The sequence below is a fragment of the Clarias gariepinus genome, chromosome 26 (genome assembly GCF_024256425.1).
Source record: "Clarias gariepinus isolate MV-2021 ecotype Netherlands chromosome 26, CGAR_prim_01v2, whole genome shotgun sequence".
NCBI lineage: Eukaryota > Metazoa > Chordata > Actinopteri > Siluriformes > Clariidae > Clarias > Clarias gariepinus.
This window is the reverse complement of record NC_071125.1, coordinates 12,958,608-12,984,013: the sequence shown is the minus strand read 5'-3', so window position 1 is coordinate 12,984,013 and position 25,406 is coordinate 12,958,608. Positions and strand designations below refer to the sequence as shown.

The 25,406-nt window shown below is 40.7% G+C and overlaps 1 protein-coding gene across 1 annotated transcript in view; it reads right to left on the bottom strand.

Moving 5' to 3' along the window:
* Positions 1-7,720: 7,720 nt before the first annotated feature.
* lztfl1 (leucine zipper transcription factor-like 1) overlaps positions 7,721-25,406 on the bottom strand; it is a 63,664-nt gene continuing 45,978 nt past the window's right edge. Inside the window, exon 10 of the mRNA XM_053488226.1 lies at positions 7,721-7,893. Within this exon, the coding sequence (XP_053344201.1) occupies positions 7,875-7,893 (19 nt within the window). The 3' untranslated portion in view covers positions 7,721-7,874. The remainder of the gene's footprint in view (positions 7,894-25,406) is intronic.

Below are 25,406 nucleotides of genomic sequence, written 5' to 3'. Positions count from 1 at the left end.
GATAGGGACACTCTTGTTTCTATTGGTTCACAATGTACTCACAATTTGACGTTTTTAACTCCTGATCCGAGCTGGCCGAGTGAGATTCTGAGGGAGAACAAAGGACGCGACGCGAAGCAGCGGCCCCGAGGGAAACTAACCGGCGTCAGGAACAGGGTGAGAGTCCGTGCACATTGCACACCTCTGCCTAGCATCTTGCTCGCCAACGTCCAGTCACTGGAGAACAAACTTGATGACCTCAGGGCCAGGGTAAAGTTCCAGAGACACATTCAGGACTGCAATCTTCTCTGCTTCACCGAGACATAGCTAAACCCAGCAGTGGCGGACCACGCCATACAGCCAGCCGAGTTCTTCTCAGTTCATTGCATGGACAGGACAGGGGACTCTGGGAACTCAAGGGGAGGCGGCGTGTGTTTAATGGTGAACAACAGCTGGTGCAACAGCGCAAGCGTTGTTCCTCTCACACGCTCCTGCTTACTCAACCTGGAACTACTGTCCATCATATGTCGTCCTTTTTAATTTTTCCCGGAGTTCACATTGGTCATAATCAGTGCCATTTATATTCCACCACAAGCGGACACGAACACTGCCTTATGCAAGATGCATAAGGCACTTACACAGCACCAGACACAACACCGGGACGCTGCGCTTATTGTGGCATGGGACACTCAACCTCCAAACGCACAACACTGAACTTTTATCAACATACCTGTCCCACCAGGGGCGAAAGGACACTGGATCATTGTTATACAATGGTCAAGGATGGCTACAAGGCACAATCTCGCACTCTATTTGGGAAATCCGACACATTCTATGCTCGTTTCGAGGCTGCAGCTAAAGACGCTAGCGATGCTAATGCTAACGGCTGCAGACAGGAAGACACTGCCAGCACCGGAATCATATCCTTTCCTTCTCCTGGTCTGGAGAATTGGTGCCAAAGGAACAATCACTTCCAGAACGTCAGCAAGACAAAGGAGCTAATAGTGGACTTAGTACAAAGCAGGAAAGGAACTACAAGACCCCAGTCATCAACAGGAGCCCAGTGGAGAGAGTGCACAGCTTCCGATACCTCGGTGTTTACATCACGCAGGACCTGTCATGGTCCTGTCACATCAACACCGTGGTGAAAAAGGCCCAACAGCGTCTCTACCACCTCAGACGCTTGAGAGACTTCAGACTGCCCTCTAAGGTGCTCAGGAATTTCTACTTCTGCACCATAGAGAGCACCTGACGGGAAACAGCACCATGTAGGACAGACGAACTCTACAGTGGGTGGTGCGATCAGGTGAGCGCATCATCCACACCGAACCCCCAGACCTGCACTCAATCCACAGCAAGGGGTGCTGGACCAAGGCCAGGAAAGTCGTGAAGGAACTCAGCCATCTCAACAATGGACTGTTCTTTATTTTGCTATATTTTTATTATGTCCTTATTTGTACAGTACAGTATATTTTACTAGTTAAAGTTATTTTTTATCGTATTTCTCTATTTTTTATTTATATTTATTTCTTATGTATAACCTTTATTTTTTAAGGTCACTGGCGGTCGTATAAGCATTTCATTGCATATCATACTGTGTATGACTGTGTATGTAATAAATGAAATTTTAATTTGAAATCTCCTGGGATAGGCTCCAGGTCCCCCACGAACCTGTATACAGGATAATGCGGTATAAATTATAATTGAGTGAGTTAATCCTGCCGGAGTCTCTGCTTGCACTAACTATATGTTTCCATTATACACATACCTGTAACAATACCTAAATGTTCTTCTCTTTCTCTCTTTTTCTGGTTGCACATGGTGCTCCTAAACTACCAGTTTTCCACACCAAATTCATCCTGGTGCCCACTTCTGATTTCAGATCTTGACGCATAGAGGCCCCTGTGTGGTCTACTTGGGATGCATGTGGTGACTGGTGATGGTTCCACTTTACCCTGAAAATGGTCTTGGACTGGGTGAAGCAGACAGCTGTTCTCTAAGGACTTGTGGCTGCAGTCGATTAATAGTTCAGGACTAGAATTTCCTACACTTTTGTTCTTGAGCTCCCAATATCGAAAATTGACTTCATATTAACTTAAACCCTTTTCCTAAAGGTTCCTTTAACTTCCAGCCACCTAACAAACAGTATGGCTGCAAAATCAATCAAATGAGTATGGGTTACCTGTTTAGTCTGGTTCCTTTCAAGGTTTCTTCCTATTGCCACAACAGGGAGTTTTTTCTTGCCATTGTCACCCTCGGCTTGCTTATCAGGGACAAGCTGATCATTATGATTTATACATATTTTCTCAGACATTTTATATTTATGTCCTTTACTCTCACTCATTTTCTATAGCGCTTTATCCTGTATTCAGGATGAGCCTATCCCAGGAGGCTTAGGAGCACGAGGCAGGGTACACCCTGGACAGGGTGCCAATCTATCGCAGGGCATACACACACACTACGGACAATTTGAGAACGCCAATTAGCCTAACCTGCATATCTTTGGACTGTGGGAGGAAACCGGAGTACCTGGAACATGATCTCCGGCAACATGCAACATACAGGGAGAACATGCAAACTCCATGCACACAGAGCTGGGAATCAAGTCTGGCGGCGAATCAAACCCAGACACCCTGGAGGTGCAAGGCAATGCTAACCACTACACCACCATGCCGCCACACAGAATGATATACATGTTTATTTCTTCTATCAATTTTGATGATTATGACTAATTAAAAAACATTTAGTATCTCATAAAATTAAAATATTACTTAATATAAAACCAATAAAAGACCAATAAAAGATAAAAGATTTTTAACACAAAAATCTTGGCAAACCATGAAAGTGTACAGCAATCAGTACTTCGTCAGGGCTACTTTTACATGCATTACTTAAGCAATGCAGCATCGCATGGAGGCACAATCAGTCTGTGGCACTGCTGAGGTATTATGGATGCCCAGGTTGCCTTAAGCTCTTCTGTATTGTTGGTGTCCTGCATCTTCCTCTCCACAATATCCCATATTATACCCCAAATCTCTATAGGGTTTAGGTCAGGCCTTTTTTCTTGCCAATCAAGCACAGCTTTAATGGTCCTTAAACTAGGTATTAGTACTTTTGACAATGTGTGCAGGTGCCAAGTCCTGTTGGAAAATGAAATCAGCATCTCCATAAATCTGGTCAGCAGAGGGAAGCTTGAAGTGCCCTAAAACATCCTGATAGACGGCTGCACTGACCTTGGATCTGATCAAACACAGAGGACGAACACCAGCAGATGACGGGGCTCCCCAAAACACCACTGGCTGTACAAACATTACACTGGACCTACCTCCAGACTCTGGAACCTTGATTTCCAAATAAAATGCTGAATTAATTTTTATCTTAAAAGAACAGTTGCCTACTGAGCAACAGTCCATTGTTTTATTTGTCATTAGCCCAGGTAAGATGCCTCTGACGTTGTCCCTGATTCAAGAGTGGCTTGACACAAGGAATGTGACAGTTGTAGCCCATGTCCTCGATACGTCTGTGTGTGGTGGCTCTCAAAAGAGTGTACTCCAGCTGCAGTCCACTCCTCGTGAATCTCCCTAAAATTCTTAAATGGCCTTTATCTTAGAATCCTCACAAGGCTTCAGTTATCCCTGTTACTTGTGCTTTTTGTCCTTCTATTCAGCTTTCCATTATTCCTTGTGCTTGGATACAACACTCTGTAAACAGAATGCGTACTGAAACCCACTGAGAGACCATCTATATGCTTAGGAAACCTTTGCAGGTGTTTTGAGTTAATTAGCGGATTACAGTTTAACACAATACGTCTTAATTTTCTGAAATACTGAATTTTGGATTTTCATTAGCTGTAAGCCATAATCATTAAAACATAAAAACAAACACTTTAAATATATCAGTCTGTCTGTAATCTATTTATATAATAATCTATATATATAATATCAATGAATATATACAAGTTTCACTTTTCAAATTGAATTACTGAAATAAATCAACTTTTTGACGATAGTATAATTTATTGAGATGCACCTGTAATTTCTATTTTAATGTTTTACTCAATATTTTATGTATTCCATTATTTATTTTTCAAGATGTATTACATTTTTATTTAATCTCATCTAGTAAAAATGTTTATAAATAATAATGTGTGCCATATATAGCATATAGCATAGACCCATGATGTTTTTGGTCATGATGGAAGGATTTTTCTTTTTTATTATTATTACTTTTCAGCTTTGCTTGTAATGTCCAACACTGGGTACACAATAAGCTTTGGGTTATATTTTAAAAAGAAATTGCTTTTTATAAACAATAAGATTACCCCTAATTTCAACATTACAGAGCACAAAATATCAGGCTAACAATTTTTGTACATAGCTTAATCCTAATAAAACATATTGCCATGTAAATAATACTTCATCTATTCCAAATTCTAGTTTGTTATTGTATTATCCAATTTAATATTGCAAATTAAAATCTATATAAATAAGAAGTTTTATTTGTACATTGGTCAGAACTCTCTCTTTTTATACTTAGAAGGAACAAAACCAGTTTCACAAAATTTTCTTTCTAAATGTCTGTCTGTATGCATGTATGCGTAAATGTATTCTGGACCCAATTTAATGAAACTTTGGCAAACAAAATGTTGAGTAAAAGTAAAGTTAAGAGCAGTTATGTGCCAGATTATGTCGCAGCATCTAGTGCTTTTTTGGACAAATATAGCACTTTTTCTCTCGAGGTGGGCTATAAGCATCACTCAACAGAGCCAAAGGAAACTTGATCGTTTATAGCGCTAATTTAGTTTTAACAGACCAGAAGACACAGAAACTACCATAATGCACCTACAAGCCAACCAATTCACTAAAACACAGATGAAAGCTCTGCACAGCATGGTCTACTCCAAAAAAAAAAGGCAAGTAGAATATGAAAACTGAACCTTCAAAGATTAATGGACAGATCAATATATTGCATGTTTACTCCTCTTGCAGGAAGTTTAAAACCAGTGTGTTTCATTAGAGCAAACTTATCCACAGCTGTGCGAGGTGATGCATATTTGTAAACAAAACATCAGTACATATCAGAAAAATCTAAAGTAAATATTTTTACTGGGATTTGTTCAGATTTTCTGAACTAAAAGCATTAAAGTGGTCTAAGTAAAGTGGTCTAAGTGAAGGTGCTGGAATTGTTTCAAGAAAAGACTTAATCTGATCTACTATTTTGATTTCCATTGATGATTCATTCTGTAGTTACCAAACAGTGTATTTGGTAATACACTGTTTGGTAATTACAGAATGAATCATCAATGGAAATCAAAACGCCAATAGCGTTTTGTTAAACTGGGACAGGGTATTACTGGCAAACTGGGACAGCCAAGTCATTTTAATGGAGGAATGGAGTTCCCTTTTTATATGTCCCTCATAAATTTAGTTAGTTAGCTAGATATTTCAACAAAGATTGACTTAAACTACTACTTAGTTCTCACGCATTCACCGCGATTGACACTTTTCTCTCACACCACACATCCATTTTCTCACACACAGAAAAATCGCGAAGCAAAGAGGACACGGAGACCGACAGACTAGACAGAGCAGGTTGATATAAAAAAAAATCCCAGCTCTCAGATTCTGTCAATTTTGAAAAGAAGAAATAAATTTAATTTATGAAATAAATTAAACCCAGTATAAGATTTTGTGGGCAGGCGAGGGAGGTGGTGGGTTGAATATGTTGTACCTGCACTCCTTCTTAAAAAAGTGATGTTTATATTATTGTTGTTTATATTGTTATTGTGTATTTAATTTATAAGGCCTACACTTTAACAATTGAATGGGTTTTAAGTGTCCCAGTTTGACAGTAGCGCCTTGAAAAATGTGTAGTATCATAAATAGTATATAGTATAATATCTATAATATCTATAGTATAGAATAGTATCATATGAGCGGCTAAGACATTTGGATCATAATAAAAAAGTATGCATAATATACATTTTCAGTGTAAAGTGTGTCCCACTTTACCACTATTCACCTAAGGTTTAACCTTAACTATTTCTACAAACTCTTTTCCCATCATCGACAGTATGGGAAAATACTGTATAAAAATACATTTGTTGTTGGTCTTTCAGCTGCTCCTGGTATAGCCTGCCACTGAGCCTAATGGGTGATGGACAGATTTGATTTTTCATGGTACATAGTGCATGGTGAGCCAAGAAAGCCTAAGTAAAAAAAAAAAGGGGGGGGGGGGGAGTGTTTTGCGTCAGGAAGGGCATCCGGTATAAAACCTGTGACAAGCCTTGTATGTGCGGACCGAGTATCCGCTGTGACCCCTTGCCAGGAGCAGCCAAAAGACCAACAACAACATAGTGCATGAAATCAATAATGAAATAATAAAACAAATAATTAAATAAGACATTACATTAGCAATAAAAAACATTCTTTACAAAACAATACTTTCAACAATTATTATTTAATAAAACATTTTGGTAATTCTTAAAATAAGTAAAAGTAATTCAACTTTTAATGATTTATTTAGGAAAATTCTATTTAATATTTAATTATTAATATTATCCACTCCCCATGGATGCCACTCCAACAGGCTGTAATTCCTAAAACTAAATTCAAACAACCCAACTTCCATTCAGCTTTCCATTGATGTGCTTGAATCCAGCACTCTGTGAACAGCCAGCCTATAGAACCAGATGGAGACTATTTCGAGGCTCAGGAAACCTTTGCAGGTGTTTTGAGTTAATAAGCTGATTAGAGTCTTTTTTCACGATATTCTAATTTCCTGAGATACTGAATTTTGAGTTTTCAATAGCTGTAAGCCATAATCATCTAAATTAAAAGAAATAAACACTTGAAATATACCAGTCTATGTGTAATGAATCTGAGTTTCACTTCTTGAATTAAATTACTAAAATAAATTAACTTTAAATGTAACTTTAATTAAAGATATTCTAATTCATTATAATGCACCTGTAAATGTAAAAATTCAGATTTTTAGGAAAATAACAATTGAAACCATATGTCCTGGTATTAAGAGGGAAACTGATATCATCCTTTCAACAAAATGGAAACCAAATTGAGTTGTAATACAGACTAGGAAGAGTCGATATTAATGTTTATGTAAATGTGTTCTGGCCCTATATGTGTGTTTGTCTGAACACATACATAAATATAAAGCACTTGTGCACATTGTTCCAAGAATGCCTCAACCGTCCAAGTGTCACAGGCGCATACGAGCAAAAAACAACTCAACAAAAACAGGTGCAGCCTGTTGGTTTTAAAATGCACTTTTTAAAAAAAGTATAAAGCAATATGTATTTTTAAAGCAATCTGTTCTGACACACTGTCAATTTAATATAAACTGAGCAACCGTTAAAAAAGTCCTATTAAATTTAACCAAAATTTTATGTCTGGCCAAAAAATGGTCCTCAATAAGATTTTAATTGGCCATTTTTAATGCCAATTCAAACACTTACAAATAAATTGAGAATGGAGGAATGCCCTCTAAATATTTTTATAATTAAAAAAAAAAACGTTTCTAATGCAATATAAAAAAGAGTAAAAAAAATTATATAAGCGCCTTGTTGGTCACCTATATAGGATATACTGAGAAAAAAAATTATGGCCAACAAAGTGGGTGTTTTAAGTCAAAAATGTAATACACATAGTGCATTTTAGACAATTAACTGCACATGTTCTATATATTTTTTTTAATGGAATATAAGATACAGCGACACAAAAAACAGTACAGCAATTGTTTTATTTAAATTAGTAGATCTTGTTAAAGAAAAAATTTAGCAATGACTATTACATATCTTCCTTTTTGTTCTTCTTTTGTAGTATTCTTTGGTCTTTTACCATGTTCAGTGTGTTCAGGACAAAACTGATTTCAGGCCTTCACTCATCAGACTCATATCTGTAGAGAAGGAGGAATATGGTATCTTTGGTTAAAACTAGGATTTCAATTCACAGCTTAGTATATTTCCAGGTCTAATAAGCCTCAAACACACACACTCTCACAAATGCACAAACAACCGACAAAGATTATATACTGACTGATATAGTTGCCAAGGTTTAATGTCTTTCTTCTTCTTCTGAAAATCTATAACTTGTGGAAAAAAATTGTGATATAAAATATGTAATTTGTAAAAGGCCAAGTGTAATATAGTGTACAATAACGATTATTGAAAGTTAAAGAAAGGGTAAAAAGGTTGAAGAAAAGAAAATGACCGCTTTATATCGGAGATGAATAATGACCGAAAACATCCTGTGAAAGCTACCCAAGGTTTTTTTACCTAAATTGTATATTCTCGCAGTCAGTCACCCGCTCAACCCAATAGAGTATGAAAATTGTAGAGGGATTTTTGATATTTTAAACAGTTCAGCCATGACAATGCCTTAAGCTAAAAAGTGATTAATAACTTTCTGTGTGGCATTATATCGAGTCTCATTATATTTAGTGACACATACAGTGACATTATAGTGTGATGCTTTTTTCCAGCATCTGTGGCCTATTCTACAAACGTACACATACAAATGTTAACACTCAAACACACATTCACATCACAAATGTTAACTTTCACACACACATCTTATACACACACACACGCGCACAAACACACTCATACATCACACACATACATATACACACATTACAAATGTTAACACTCACAGAGACACACACACGGACATACATACTCATACACACACACGGACATACATACTCATACACATACACACACACACACACACACGGACATGCACACTCATACTGTGTATCACACACATACGCATCACAAATGTTAACACACACTCATGTCTCTCTCACACACACACACATACATCACACACGTACACTTACAAGTCACGTCACAAACGCATCACACACATACTAACACACACATTACAAATTACATTACAAATAAACATTATCCGTTCCGGAAGCAGGCTCGTATTTCAAAACACTCGTAAATCAAAGCAAATTTCCTCCATAGGAAATAATGGAAACAGCCCAAAAAATTTATACACAAAAATAATTAATACAAAATATAAAACAAAAATAAAACAAATTAACCTGCACTTTACCTTTGAAAAAAGTAAAAATAAATCCAGACAGATAAGTGTTTCCTTTTTATGCGTGCAGGCGCTGTGTACGTTTGGGAAGCTAAGGTAAGAGGAGAAAAGTATTCAGCCCCTCCCCTCTCCCTCTTCTTGTCTTACACGATAACCCCTCCTCCTCTCTAATTTGAGTTTCACACACACACACACACACACACACACACACACACACATTAACGGAAAGACAGAAAATGGAAAAATTAACAAGGAACAAGAAATAACGCTTGCGTGAGCGCACACTACAGGTATCACTGCTGTAAAGTAAAAATAAAACAAATTAACATATGTTATATAATAATAATATATGTTATTATAATAATTTAGCCACCTTTCCATAAGAATAAAAACACTACAGTCCCTGAGTTTTTAATTACCTGATTGTCTACAGAAGTTTAACTTATTGTAGACAGTGTGGACACTGGAAAGATGCATGGACGGTAAAGCCATACAACAAGAGTTGGCCCTTGGTCTAACAAAAATGCATGCTTTCTCTTCCTTAAAGACTATTTCCACTGCTTTCCAACACAGCTAGTGGCATCAGGTCACAGCAGCCAAGACATGGTTCATGTAGTAGCATTTTATCACATATCTGTTCTGAGGTGACGGTCCATATTTCTTTCTCCTGAGCTTTATTTTCCAATGTCCAGCAAAGCTTGGTTGGTGAAAATAGTTGCCGGTCTTCCCCAGTTAATATTGACCGCAATATAGCAACATATTTCTGAGCTAGTAGAGGGTGCCATGTGCTTCAGTGCCACAATACAGCAGTGTTTCTTGATTTACAGCAGTGTAAATTATGGTTTCAAATTCAAATTTTATTTGTCACATACACAGTCATACACAGTACGAAATGTAGTGAAATGCTTATACGACTGCCATTGACCCTAAAAGAGAATTAAAGTTTACAAATAAGAAATAAATATGAATAAAAGAAATACGATAGAAAATTAAATAGAAAAATAGAAATATGCTAGGAAAAATAGAACTAAAAATAAAAATAGAAATGTGCTAGGAAAAATAGAACTAAAAATAAAAATAGAAATATGATGTACATAAAAAATAGAAATATACTGTACAATTTAAAATATACTGTACTGGGTGTGCAAATATGCATAGAACAAAGTGTCTTTGTGCAGAGGTTATTAAAGTGTCTTCGTGCACTGGTCCAGGATGTAAACGTAAACATGTAGTGTAGTTGTGAAGGTAGGAGTGCAAAGTTATTAAAGTGTCTTTGTGCAATGGTCCAGAATGTAAACGTACAACATGTAGTGTAGATATGAAGGAAGGTGTGCGTGTAATTGTCCATAGTGTCCATGCATGTAAAAAGATTGATTGATTTGGTCAATTATGAAAAAGATTATGTTAGTTCTGCATAGTGGTGTGGTTGTGGTTGAGAGACCTTATCGCCTGCGGGAAGAAGCTCCTCCTCAGTCTCTCCGTGTTGGCCTTCAGGGAGCGGAATCGCTTCCCAGACCGCAACAGAGTAAACAGTCCGTTATTGGGGTGGCTGAGGTCCTTCACGATCTTCCTGGCCTTGGTCAAGCACCGCTTGCTGTAGATCGAGTGCAGGTCAGGGAGCTCGATGCGGATGATGCGCTCAGCTGATCGCAACACCCTCTGTAGAGCTCGTCTGTCCTGCATGGTGCTGTTCCCGAACCAGGTCGTGATATTTCCCGTCAGGATGCTCTCTATGGGGCAGGAGTAGAAATTGCTGAGCACCTTGGAGGGCAGTCTAAAGTCTCTCAAGCGTCTGAGTTGGTAGAGACGCTGCCGGGCCTTTTTTACCACGGTGTTGTTGTGACAGGACCATGCCAGGTCCTGCGTGATGTGAACACCGAGGTATCTGAAGCTGTCCACTCTCTCCACTGGGCTCCTGTTGATGACGGGGGTCTGGTAGTTCCTCACCTGATTTGTACTGAAGTCCACTATCAGCTCCTTTGTCTTACTGACGTTCAGGAGGAGATTGTTTCTCTGGCACCAGTTCTCCAGATTTCCAACCTCCTCCAGGTAGGCCGTCTCATCGTTGTTCGTGATCACGCCCACCACAACAGTGTCGTCAGCAAACTTGATGATGGTGGTGGAGTTGGTAGTGGCCACGCAGTCGTGGGTGTACAGAGAGTACAGCAGGGGGCTCAGAACACAACCCTGGGGGGCTCCAGTGCTGAGAGTGAGGGAGGCTGAGACATGTCCGCCCATCCTCACTGCCTGTGGTCTGCCAGTCAGAAAATTGGAGATCCACTGACACATTGATGAGCTGAGTCCCAGGTGCTCCAGCTTGGTGGTAAGTGTGGAGGGAATTACGGTATTAAATGCAGAACTGTAGTCGATGAAGAGCATTTTCACATAATTCCCCCTCCGAGTGTCCAGGTGAGTGAGAGATGTATGGAGGAGATGAGAGATTGCATCGTCCGTGGAACGGTTTGGACGATAAGCGAACTGTAGTGGGTCCAGTGTGTCTGGTAGTGAAGAGATGATGAAGTCTCTGACCAGGCGTTCAAAGCACTTCATCACTACTGAGGTGAGGGCTACAGGGCGATAATCATTGAGGGAAGCAGGATGAGGTTTCTTTGGGACAGGAACAATGATGGACTTTTTGAAACATGTGGGGATCACCAAATGAGATAAAGAGATGTTGAATATCTCAGTGAACACAGGTGCTAGCTGGTCTGCGCAGGCTCGGAGAATGTGGCCTGAGATGCCGTCTGGTCCTGCTGCTTTCCTGGTGTTCACTCTCTTGAAGGCTCTCCTCACGTCATGCTCTGTGATGATGAACGCGCTTCCGGTGCTGGCAGTGACTTCCTGTCTGCAGCCGTTAGCGCCGCTAGCATTAGCATCGCTAGCGTCTTTAGCTGCAGCCTCGAAGCGAGCATAGAAAGAGTTCAGCTCGTCTGCCAGAGACACGTCTGCATTTATCATACCGGATGTTGGTGCTTTAAAATCCTTTATTGTCCTTAATCCCTGCCACAGGCTCCTAGAGTCATTCTGTTGTAGTTGTGACTCTAGTTTCCTCCCGTAGTGCTGCTTCGCCTCTTTCACCGCCTTCCGGACACTGTATGACACAGCCTTATATGGTTCCATGTCCCTCGACGCGAGTCCCGTGTTGTAGGCAGCGGTGCGAGATCTCAGAGCGTCGCGGATGGTTTTATCCACCCACGGCTTCTGGTTGGAAAACATTTTAATAGTCTTTTTTTCTACGGTATCATCCTCTAGTTTCCCGATGAATCCCACAACCGCTTCCGTAAACACGCTGACGTCCCCATCGGAGCTGTTTCTGAACATGTCCCAGTCTGCGTCATCGAGTGCGTCCTGTAACACGGCCACCGATTGGTCCGTCCAGCGTGCGACCTCCCTCTGAACCGGAACTTCCTGTTTCAGCCTTTGTTTGTATTTTGGCATGAGGAAGAAGGCGGCGTGGTCGGATTTACCAAACGGTGGACAAGATTGTGCCTTGTAGCCGTCCTTGACCGTTGTATAGCAGTGGTCCAGTGTCCTTTCGCCCCTAGTGGGGCACGTGATGTGCTGATAAAAGTTCGGCGCTGCGCGTTTGAGGTTGGCACTGTTAAAGTCCCCCGCCACAATAAGCGCAGCATCCTGGTGTTGTGTTTGGTGCTGTGTGAGTGCCTCATGCAGCTCGCATAAGGCAGTGTCCGTGTCCGCTTGTGGTGGAATATTGAGGCACTGATTATGACCGATGTAAACTCCCGAGGTAGATAAAAAGGACAACACATGATGGACAGTAGTTCCAGGTTTGGTATGCAGGAGCGTGTGAGAGGAACAACGCTCGTGCTGTTGCACCAGCTGCTGTTCACCATTAAACACACGGCGCCTCCCCTTGACGTCCCCGAGTCCCGTGTCCTGTCCATGCGGTGAACCGAGAAGAACTCGGCCGGCTGGATGGCGTGGTCCGGCACCGCTGGGTTCAGCCATGTCTCGGTGAAGCAGAGGAGATTGCAGTCCCGAATGTCTCTCTGGAACTTTATCCTGGCCCTGAGGTCATCGAGCTTGTTTTCCAGTGACTGGACGTTGGCGAGCAGGATGCAAGGCAGAGGTGTGCGGTGTGCACGGGCTCTCAGCCTGTTCCTGACGCCGACTCGTTTCCCTTGAGGCCACCGCTTCGCGTCGCGTCCTTTGTTTTCCCTCAGGATCTCACTCGGCCAGCTCGGATCCGGAGTTAAAAACGTCGAATTGTGAGTACATTGTATTCCAATAGAAACAAGGCTGTCTCTATCATAACTAATGTACTCCATGGTGGTAATTTTGCCGGTTTTAAAACGCTGTAAACTAACTTAAAGAACAAAAACAAAGAAAAGATGGTCGGAGCAGTCGTGACGGCAGCCGACCTCACCGGCGCCATCTTGGTAATTAATTAATGGTGTTTCCTTTACCATTAATAAGTACTTTCCTTTACCATTAAGAAGTTTCCTTTACCATTAATAAGTACTTTTCCCCAAACAAACCCTCTTTGTTTCATCTGTCCAAAACATTTACAAGGTGGTCTTTGCCAAATTGTTTTTGTGAAGGAGAATGGCTTCCTCGGTCATGTCTTGCCATGGATACCATGACTATTAAATGTTTTGCAGATGGTTGATTCATGAACAGAGATGCTCACCAGCTTCAACGCATTCTTTAAAAATGTAAAAATGATTACCCTAGCGTTCTTTTTTACTTTACTGAGCATTCTGCATCGTGCCTTGCTGTGATCTTGGCTCAATTGCCATGTCTATAGTAGCCATGGATTATTGGCACTAAGCCAAATGTACTCCCGAATTAGACAGATGTAAATTCATTATGACCCCTGGAGATGGCCTGGAGAAAAATTGGAGAAAAAAGTTTCGGCTGCCCCCTCCCAATATTAATGCCTCATTAATGCCTTGGTATCCACTCATAAGCGCCGTTATCGGGTCATTATTAATTTTATGGTTGTTTATGGATTACTCATTGGTATTTATCAGCATTCGGCAGCCAAAAATCCTTATATTAAATGTACATACAAGTATTGACAAAATTAAAAAAGTGATATTTTAAAGAAAACAGTTATGATTAAACAGGATTAAAATATGATATATGTTAAAGTGTAAGTATTGGGTTAAAATAAACTAAAATGCCTATGGTTTGATCATTTCTGTTAATTTCATAATAAAGTTGATGACAAATTTACCATATAATTTTTATTACTAAAATATTTGTGGCATAGCTGACAACTTTTCAGAAAATCTTGGAGTGAGATTAAAAAAATATGGGCATGGTTTTGTGCGCACACGCACTGATGCCCCCAGCACACAAACACCATACACGGTATGGCTCAGGTTCTGTATTTTCTCTTGGGACAAAGAAAATTACTATATCTGCATTGAGTTTAATCATAAAAAACAGTGCATCACTATTTAAATTCACAGCACCATTCAATGGATAATACTCTCGATTTTTATTAAGTCACCAGCAAAGCACCCTCACCCTACCTCCTCCTCTACGTTTCGCAGTGGGAATAGTTTATATACCCTTTCTACGTCTAAAAAAAAACATGGCAATTAGAATCAACATTTCAAACTTGAGGGCATTAGACCAAGTTTTCCATTGATCTAATCTCTATTTCTCAAATTTTTTAGCCCAAGCAAATATCTTCTGCTTGTTCTTCTTAAAAAAGTAATGGCTTGACACAATTTGGCCATGAAGGCTTGACTCAAATTCTCAACTGAAGAATGGATATTGAAATACAGTGCAGCATGATTAGAAGATGACTGAACAAATACGGTTGGTTTGAAAGGGTTGCCAGGAGTAAGCCTCTTATGTCTAAAAATAACATGTAAGCATGACTGAGGTCTGCAAAATGTCCTGAAGTCAAGGTGAATACACCGACCTACTATGATAAGATTATTTTTATTATGTTTTTACATAAAAACACAAAATTATTTGTGCTAAAATAAGCGTATTTACTGCTGCTAAGGTAGCGCTAATTTTTTGTTTTCTGGGACTGAGCCAATTTCATCATAATGTCTGATGGTTTTGGTGACTGAACTTACGGATACATTAAAAGTTTTTTTTTTAAGATTTCAAAGATTTTTCAGATTGACTGACCTTTATTTCTTCAAGTTATGATGAAATTTCTTTTCTCTTTACCTATTTATGTTTTCATAATATGGATTTTTACAGTAGTTGCACTAACACTAATAGGGCTATGGTCTCTGTAACCACCCTTTCTCTCCGCAAGACAACTAATGGTGTAATGCATTACAGTGGAACCTCGGATTGCGAGAAACACTGTTTACGAGTGTTCTGCAAGACGAGCAAAGGTTTTTAATACGTTTTAACTTGAAAAACAAACGAGTCTTGCAAAAACGAATATCGAGTATCATCCATCACGCATACACTTCTTGTTTTGAAGCCGAGCGTTACATGATCACAATGAGCCAATCTTTTTTTTCTCTCTCTTGCGCTGCGGATTGTGGGTAAACATCTCCCCTGCTCAATCTCACTTCAGTGCGCATCACTTACTGATATAATCAATATCCTTACACGCGTTTACTGTTTACTATAAACACTGTGGCTGTGGTGTGCATGTACATATTTAATTTTAAAAATTAAAACATATTTAATTTTTTTGTACGCGTGTGTACAGCACGCTAGTACTGTTTATTAAAACACATGCATGTGTGTGCATGTAAAGTAAAAGAAAGTCTCATTAAACATCATAAAAGTTCCATTTTCTCTCTCTGTGTATGCCAGTCTACCGTTATGCGTGTGCACGCGCGTCATTGGACACCGTGCCCCTTCACACACACACACACACACACACACACACACACACACACACACACACACACACACACACACACACACACACACACACACACACACACCCTCCTCCTCCTCCTCCTCCTCCTCTCGCCTTCTTACACACACACACATACACACACACACACACACACACACACACACACTCTGCTCCACACAGAAACACTGCTCTGTCGCGAATCTTTTCAAAGGTAAAGTGCAGGCCAATTTTTTACTTTACAGCTGTGATTCTGTTGGTATGCACTCAGAGACGTATTAGAGACGTTCCTTGTTAATTTTTCTGATAAAACAGTCTTTCCATTAATATATGTGTGTGTGTGCGAAGGCGAGAGGAGGAGGGTGTGTGTGTGAAACTTAAATATGAGAGGAGGAGGTCTGATTCCTCCACTCCTCTTACTTTAGCTTCACATACACACACACACACACACACATCATTTGTATTAATTATTTTTATGTTTTTATTTTTTGGGGGCTGTGGAACGAATAATTTAAGTTTCTCTTATTTCTTATGGGTGAATTGATTTACCCAGTGTTTTTAAATACGAGTCCGCTCCTGGAACAAATCTAAAGTTCCACTGTACACTGTACAAGAGTTAATTTGTGACATTTTGTACCGACAAACTGTCACAAATTACCTCTTGATTTGGCACCAGTAAACTGAAAAACATTTTAAGTGACTACCTTGTGAATCATGAGTGTGCCAAGCTGTCATCAAAACTAAATTTAAATATTTTGAAGAATAATTGTAACTGTGTAATTGTAATTAACTGCAACCAATTATATTTCAGAATTAGAATCAGAAAGAGTTTTATTGCCAAGTACGCTTGCATGTACAAGGAATTTGTTTTAGTGACAGAGCTTCCAAAACAAAAACAAATGACAAGACAAAACAGCACGGCACAAAAATAAAAAGGTTGACATCAAATGGAGTAGAGTGTGAGATACATTCAAATAAGTTACATAAATATCTGTGGTATTGTACAGTATATTGCACAGTGGTATTGTACACAATATTGCACATATATTTACAGAATAATGTTTAACTCTTCATGAGGTAGATTGACTGGGGGGAAAAAAAAATTGTTTTTGTGCCTGGCTGTCCTGGGGCCTCATGTATCAACGCTGCGTATGCACAAAAACTTTGCTTACGCCAGTTTTCACGCTCACGGTCGAATTAACTAACAGGGAAATTAACGTGAGAATGTGCGTTCTTCCACGCCAACTTCATGTCTGCCGTACGTGTATTTCTTGTGTGTGTTTGTTTTATTTCCGTTGGTGACTCCTAGAGGCAATTATGTTAAATTGCACACTACAAAGTATCGCACCAACACATGTGAAAAGCATTGCTATTAATTTATAATTAATAAAATGGGTTAATTGACAATATTTTTCTATTTTTGCTTTCGTAGCTGAGCCAAACCAGAAAGCTAAGTTTTTTTTTATTATTTTGTTATTAATTCCGGAGGACAAACTCGCAAATAACAGTTTTTCTCAGGTCTACCTCCGATAGGAGCACCTCCAATTCTAATTCTGTGAAGTTTCTCTTTTTGCTTGCTTTTGCTTGCGTTTGGTTTTGCCAAAGTGGAGTCATTACCATATTTACGGGGGATTCCGCGTATGCAGTGTTTCATACATCAGATTTTTTTTACTGCGTACGCACATTTACAGTTTTGAGAGGAGGAGGTCTGATTCCTCCACTAAAACATTTACAGTTTTAGTATGAATTTAACGCAAGTCTTTGTACATGAGGCCCCTGGTGTTCAGTGCTCTGTAGCGTCGGCCCGACGGCAAAAGTTCAAATAGAAGATGGCTTGGCTGTGAGGGGTCCAAAGTGATATTCCAAGCCCTTTCTTCACTCTGGATGTATACAGTTCTTGCAGCGTGGGCAAGGGAGTGCCAATAATACTTTCAGCAGCCCGAACTGTCCTTTGTAGTCTTCTGATTTCTGCTTTCGTAGCTGAGCCAAACCAGACAGTTATTTACGTGCACGGGACGAATTTACAGTAATGACGGCTGAGTAGAACTGTGTGAGCAGCTCCTGTGACAGGTTGAACTTCTTCAGCTGGCAAAGGAAATACAACCTCTGGTGGGCATATTTATCAATGGAGTCAATGTGAATGTACCACTTCAGGTCCTGAAAGATGGTCGTGCCCAGGAACCGGAATGACTCCACTGCTGTCACAGTGCTGTTCATGATGGTGAGTGGGGAAAGACTTTCTCCTGAAGTCCACGATTATCTCATTTACATTTAGGCATTTGGCAGACGCTCTTATCCAGAGCGACTTACAAAAAGTGCTTTAATGTTTACAACATTGGATACATACTTACACTGGGTTAACTAGGTTAATAACTAAGTACCATTAGTCCAACACACATCTGAGAATTAAATTTTTTTTATTTTATTTTTTTCTTGGGGGGGGGGGGGGGGGGGGAGGTTAGTCCAAGTACTGGAGAAACAGATGCGTCTTGAGTCGTCGTTTAAAGATAGTCAAAGTCTCTGATGTACGGACATCTAGAGGAAGTTCATTCCACCACCTAGGTGCCAGAACAGAAAAGAGCCTGGATGAATGCCGCCCTCGATCCCTGAGAGATGGTGGGATGAGGCGAGCAGTGCTGGAGGATCGGAGGGAACGTGGTGCAGTGCGTGGTGTAATTAGCGCAGAGAGGTAAGTGGGTGCTGGGCCATTTTTAGCTTTGTAGGCAAGCATCAGTGTTTTGAATTTAATGCGGGCAGCTACAGGAAGCCAGTGCAGGGAGCGGAGGAGTGGGGTGGTGTGGGAGAACTTGGAAAGGTTAAAAACGAGTCGTGCTGCTGCATTCTGGATCAGTTGCAGAGGACGAATCGTGGACAAAGGCAGGCCTGCCAGGAGTGAGTTGCAGTAGTCCAGTCTTGAAATAACAAGGGACTAAACAAGCACCTGAATAGCCTGTAAAGAAAGAAATGGGCGAATTCTTCTGATATTGTAAAGAAGAAATCGACAAGAGCGAGTAAGGTTAGCGATGTGTGGGGAAAATGACAGATGATTGTACCCCAAGATTGCGGGCAGTGGTTGAGGGAGTGATTTGGTTGTTGTTCATGGATATCACAAGGTCTTGACCTGGAGATGAGTCACAAGGGATAAACAACAGTTCAGTTTTACTGAGATTGAGCTTCAGCTGATGAGCAGCCATCCAATATGAGATGTCTGCCAGACATGTTGAGATCCGGGTGGAAACCTGAGTGTCAGAGGGAGGAAAGGAGAGAACAAGTTGGGTGTCGTCTGCATAACAATGTTAGGTTTCATGTATTTTATCAAACTAGCAATACAGTTTATAATACTGTTTGGTCACTATGCTTAGGCAGATTATTCTGCATAATGGCAATAGGGGAAAATAAAGGATCTGACATCCTGATGAGGATGGATGCCTCAGTGTGGAGCTCTCCATTTGTCACTGTTTTTTGTTAATTTGTTTAGTTTCGGACAACGCCCTGCACCTGCCGCTTAGATCACAGACACTGAGCAACAACACCCACACTCGGTTATAATTATACTTTTATATATACAGTGGTGTGAAAAACTATTTGCCCCCTTCCTGATTTCTTATTCTTTTGCATGTTTGTCACACTTAAATGGTTCTGCTCATCAAAAACCGTTAACTGTTAGTCAAAGATAACATAATTGAACATAAAATGCAGTTTTTAAATGAAGGTTTACGTTATTAATGGAGAAAAAAAACTCCAAATCTACATGGCCCTGTGTGAAAAAGTGATTGCCCCCCCTTGTTAAAAAATAACTTAACTGTGGTTTATCACACCTGAGTTTAATTTCTGTAGTCACCCCTGGGCCTAAATACTGCCACACCTGTTTCAATCAAGAAATCACTTAAATAGGAGCTACCTGACACAGAGAAGTAGACCAAAAGCACCTCAAAAGCTAGACATCATGCCAAGATCCAAAGAAATTCAGAAACAAATGAGAACAAAAGTAATTGAGATCTATCAGTCTGGTAAAGGTTATAAAGCCATTTCTAAAGCTTTGGGACTCCAGCGAACCACAGTGAGAGCCATTATCCACAAATGGCAAAAACATGGAACAGTGGTTACCCTTGCCAGGAGTGGCCGGCCGACCAAAATTACCCCAAGAGCGCAGAGACAACTCAAAAGACCCCAGGGCAACATTTAAAGAACTGCAGGCCTCACTTGCCTCAATTAAGGTCAGTGTTCACGACTCCACCATAAGAAAGAGACTGGGCAAAAACGGCCTGCATGGCAGATTTCCAAGGCGCAAACCACTTTTAAGCAAAAAGAACATTAAGGCTCGTCTCAATTTTGCTAAAAAACATCTCAATGATTGCCAAGACTTTTGGGGAAATACCTTGTGGACCGACGAGACAAAAGTTAAACTTTTTGGAAGGTGCGTGTCCCGTTACATCTGGGGTAAAAGTAACACAGCATTTCAGAAAAAGAACATCATACCAACAGTAAAATATGGTGGTGGTAGTGTGATGGTCTAGGGTTGTTTTGCTGCTTCAGGACCTGGAAGGCTTGCTGTGATAGATGGAACCATGAATTCTACTGTCTACCGAAAAATCCTGAAGGAGAATGTCCGGCCATTTGTTCGTCAACTCAAGCTGAAGCTATCTTGGGTGCTGCAGCAGGACAATGACCCAAAACACACCAGCAAATCCACCTCTGATTGGCTGAAGAAAAACAAAATGAAGACTTTGGAGTGGCCTAGTCAAAGTCCTGACCTGAATCCTATTGAGATGTTGTGGCATGACCTTAAAAAGGTGGTTCATGCGAGAAAACCCTCAAATAAAGCTGAATTACAACAATTCTGCAAAGATGAGTGGGCCAAAATTCCTCCAGAGCACTGTAAAAGACTCGTTGCAAGTTATCGCAAACGCTTGATTGCAGTTATTGCTGCTAAGGGTGGCCCAACCAGTTATTAGGTTCAGGGGGCAATTACTTTTTCACACAGGGCCATGTGGGTTTGGATTTTTTTTCTCCCTAAATAATAAAAACTATCATTTAAAAACTGCATTTTGTGTTTACTTGTGTTATCTTTGACTAATAGTTAAATGTGTTTGGTGATCAGAAACATTTTGTGTGACCAACATGCAAAAGAATAAGAAATCAGGAAGGGGGAAAATAGTTTTTCACACCACTGTATATATGGATCACTGCTACACCACAATAAAGGATGCATATCGCTCCATCCCCAGAGCAGCTTTAGGACTTTCTGACCACTGCCTGGTTCATCTTCTCCCGACCTTTAGGCAAAAACCTAAATCTGCTAAGCCTGTAGTAAGGACAGTAAAGAGATGGGCCAGAAGCAGAACAGGAATTACAGGCCTGTTTTGCCTGCACTGATTAGAGTCTTTTTCAAGCTGCTGCCACCAATCTGGATAAACTTTCAGATTCTGTAACATCCTACATCAGTTTCTGTGAGGACATGTGCATCCCTACCAGGACATTTTTAACATATAACAATAACAACCATGGTTTGCAGCAAAACTCAAGACAGCTTTGTCAGGCCAAAGAGGATGCCTACAGGAGTGGGGACAGGATCTTGTATAACCAGGCCAGGAACACACTAACAAGGACCATCAGAGCGACTTGGAGAAGCTACTCTGAAAAACTGGAAAATCTGTTTTCTACAAACGACCCTGCTTCAGTGTGGAAAGGCCTGAAAACCTTCACTAACTACAAGACGCCATCCCCCAACTCCACTGTTTTGAGCGTGTTCAGCTCCAGGTTGTTGTGACTGCACCAGACAGCCAGCTGCTCGACCTTACTTCTGGTACGCAGACTTATCACCGTCCTGGATGAGGCTGATGATTATAGTGTCATCTGTAAATTTCAGAAGCTGGACAGTGGGGTCTGTAGAGGTGCAGTCGTTGGTGTAGAGGGAAAAGAGCAGTGGGAAGAGAATGCATGCCTGAGGGGCTCCAGTATTGGTGGTGTGGCTGTTGGACATGAATTTCTCCAGTCTCATTAGCTGCTGCCTGTCTGTCAGAAAGCTGGTGATCCAGTGACAGATAGAGCTAGGAACAAAGAGCTGGTTTAGTTTGGTCTACAGCAGTGCTAGGATGATCGTATTAAAAGCTGATAAAAAGTCTATAAACAAGACCCTTGCATAAGCCCCTGGTTTGTCCAGATGCTGAAGGATGAAATGCAGTCCCATGTTGACTGCATCATCAGCAGACCTGTTTGCTCTATAAGCAAACTGTAGGAGGTCCAGTAAGGGTCCTGTGATGTTCCTCAGATAGGCCAACATGAGTCTTTCAAATGACTTCATGACCACAGATGTTAGGGCGACTGGTCTGTAGTCATTAAGTACTGTAATTTTAGGTTTATTTTGGAATGGGGATGATTGTGGAACGTTTAAAGCACGAAGGGACTTTACATTGTTCCAGTGATCTGTTGAAGATCTTTGTGAAAATTTGAGCCAGCTGGTCAGCACAGAATTTCAGACAGGCTGGTGTCACGCCGTCTGGGCCTAAAGCTTTCCTTCTCTTTTGTTTCAAAAAGATCTAGCGAACATCCTTTTCACATACCTGAAATGCAGGGGGGGAAGAGGGGGTGGTTGTCAGAGGTGATGGTGGTGTAGAAGGAGGGTCAGAACAGGAGTGCAGTGTGAGACTGGGAGTTTCAAATCTACAAATTCATTCAGGTCATCAACCAGTTGTTGATTCCCTACAGAGTTGGGGGATGGCGTCTTGTAGTTAGTGATGGTTTTCAGGCCTTTCCACACTGAAGCAGGGTCGTTTGCAGAAAACTGATTTTCCAGTTTTTCAGAGTAGCTTCTCCTAGCCGCTCTGATCGTCCTTGTTAGTGTGTTCCTGGCCTGGTTATACAAGATCCTGTCCCCACTCCTGTAGGCATCCTCTTTGGCCTGACAAAGCTGTCTTGAGTTTTGCTGCAAACCATGGTTGTTATTGTTATATGTTAAAAATTTCCTGGTAGGGATGCACATGTCCTTACAGAAACTGATGTAGGATGTTACAGAATCTGAAAGTTTATCCAGATTGGTGGCAGCAGCTTGAAAAAGACTCTAATCAGTGCAGGCAAAACAGGCCTGTAATTCCTGTTCTGCTTCTGGCCCATCTCTTTACTGTCCTTACTACAGGCTTAGCAGATTTAAGTTTTAGCCCAAAGGTCGGGAGAAGATGAACCAGGCAGTGGTCAGAAAGTCCTAAAGCTGCTCTGGGGATGGAGCGATATGCATCCTTTATTGTGGTGTAGCAGTGATCCATATATATATATATATATATATAAAAGTATAATTATAACCGAGTGTGGGTGTTGTTGCTCAGCGTCTGTGATCTAAGCGGCAGGTGCAGGGCGTTGTCCGAAACTAAACAAACTAACAAAAAACAGTGACAAATGGAGAGCTCCACACTGAGGCATCCATCCTCATCAGGATGTCAGATCCTTTATTTTCCCCTATTGCCATTATGCAGAATAATCTGCCTAAGCATAGTGACCAAACAGTATTATAAACTGTATTGCTAGTTTGATAAAATACATGAAACTTAACATTGTAGTGTAACAAAACATTTCATTTCTCAACATGTAAGAATATTTGGAAGTAATATTTTAAATTATTGTTTTTTTTTTTATACTATCCCTGCGCATACATTTTCACTGTTAATGATAACATGTCTCATTACACTATCAGATACCCTTATAAGGGCTGGTTGTACAATCAGGATTTGGCAGCTTGGGTAATCTTTTGATTAATCCCTTTTTTTTAAAAAAACAAAAAAAACATAAGCTATTAGTTTTATATTTATGAAAAATACACTGCTTAACCAATAAAAGTCTCACACACTAATATTTCATTAGATCACCTTTGGCCTTGTTTATAGCTGTAGCAACATTTTAATAAGCTTATGCAATGTCACAAAATTTATTTGGATCTAGAGTCACATTAATTTCTTTCCAAGATCTCATATCAAATTCAAATTCAAATTCTATTTGTCACATACACAGTCATACACAGTACGATATGTAGTGAAATGCTTAGGCAACTGCTCATGACCTAAAATAGAAGGCTAATATGAGAATTAAAATACAGGGTAAATAAAACTAGAAAAAAATAAAATAAAATAAAATATAAAACTAAAGTTAAAAAAATAAACAAATAACTGTACGACAAAAATACCCAATATAGAAAATATTTGAAAAATGTATAACGAAATATAAAACAATAAGGGCAGCTGAACGGGTAGGTATATTTATGTAATTTTTGTATGGAATGGTAGTTGTAATGGTAATGTAATGTCCACTGTTTGTGCAATTCACATATTTAAAGTGTCTGGTGCCGTGCAAAAAATGCTTAAAAAGTGATTTATTTAAAGTGACTTGTGACCACCAGGTGTAGTTGTGCAGTGGCCACTAGTGTAAACGAATGTCCAGAATGTCCAGTGTATGTGTGTAAAGACCATATGTGTGTCAGTACTGTGTGGTGGTGTGATTGAGAGACCGTATCGCCTGTGGGAAGAAGCTCCTCCTCAGCCTCTCTGACACCCTCTGTAGAGCTCGTCTGTCCTGCATGGTGCTGTTCCCGAACCAGGTTGAGATGTTTCCCGTCAGGATGCTCTCTATGGTGCAGGAGTAAAAGTTCCTGAGCACCTTGAAGGGGAGTCGGAAGTCTCTCAAGCGTCTGAGGTGGTAGAGACGCTGCCGGGCCTTTTTCACCACGGTGTTGATGTGACAGGACCATGACAGGTCCTGCGTAATGTGAACACCGAGGTATTTGAAGCTGTCCACTCTCTCCACTGGGCTCTCGTTGATGACGGGGGTCTGGTAGTTCCTCTCCTGCTTAGTGCTGAAGTCCACCATTAGCTCCTTTGTCTTACTGACGTTTAGAAGGAGGTTGTTCCTCTGGCACCAGTTCTCCAGATTCCTAATCTCCTTCAGGTAGGCCGTCTCGTTGTTATCAAAGATCAGGCCCACCACGACGGTGTCGTCAGCAAACTTAATGATGGGGGTGGAGCTGGTAGTGGCCACACAGTCATATGTGTACAAAGATTACAGCAGGGGGCTCAGAACACACCCCTGGGGGGCTCCAGTGCTGAGAGTAATGGAGGCTGAGACATGTCCGCCCATCCTTACTGCCTGTGGTCTGCCAGTAAGGAAGTTGGAGATCCACTGACACATAGATGAGCTGAGTCCCAGGTGCTCCAGCTTGGTGGTGAGTGTGTAGGAAATTATGGTATTGAATGCAGAGCTGTAGTCGATGAGCATTTTAACATAATTCCCCCTCCGAGTGTCCAGGTGAGTGAGTGATGTTTGATGAGAGATGGCATCGTCTGTGGAACGATTTGGACGGTATGCGAACTGTAGTGAGTCCAGTGTGTCGGGTAGTGAAGAAATGATGAAGTCTCTGACCAGGCGTTCAAAGCATTTCATCACTACTGAGGTGAGAGCTACAGGGCGATAGTCATTGAGTGAAGCCGGATGAGGTTTCTTTGGGACAGGAACAATGATGGACTCTTTGAAGCATGTGGGGATCACCGACTGAGATAAAGAGA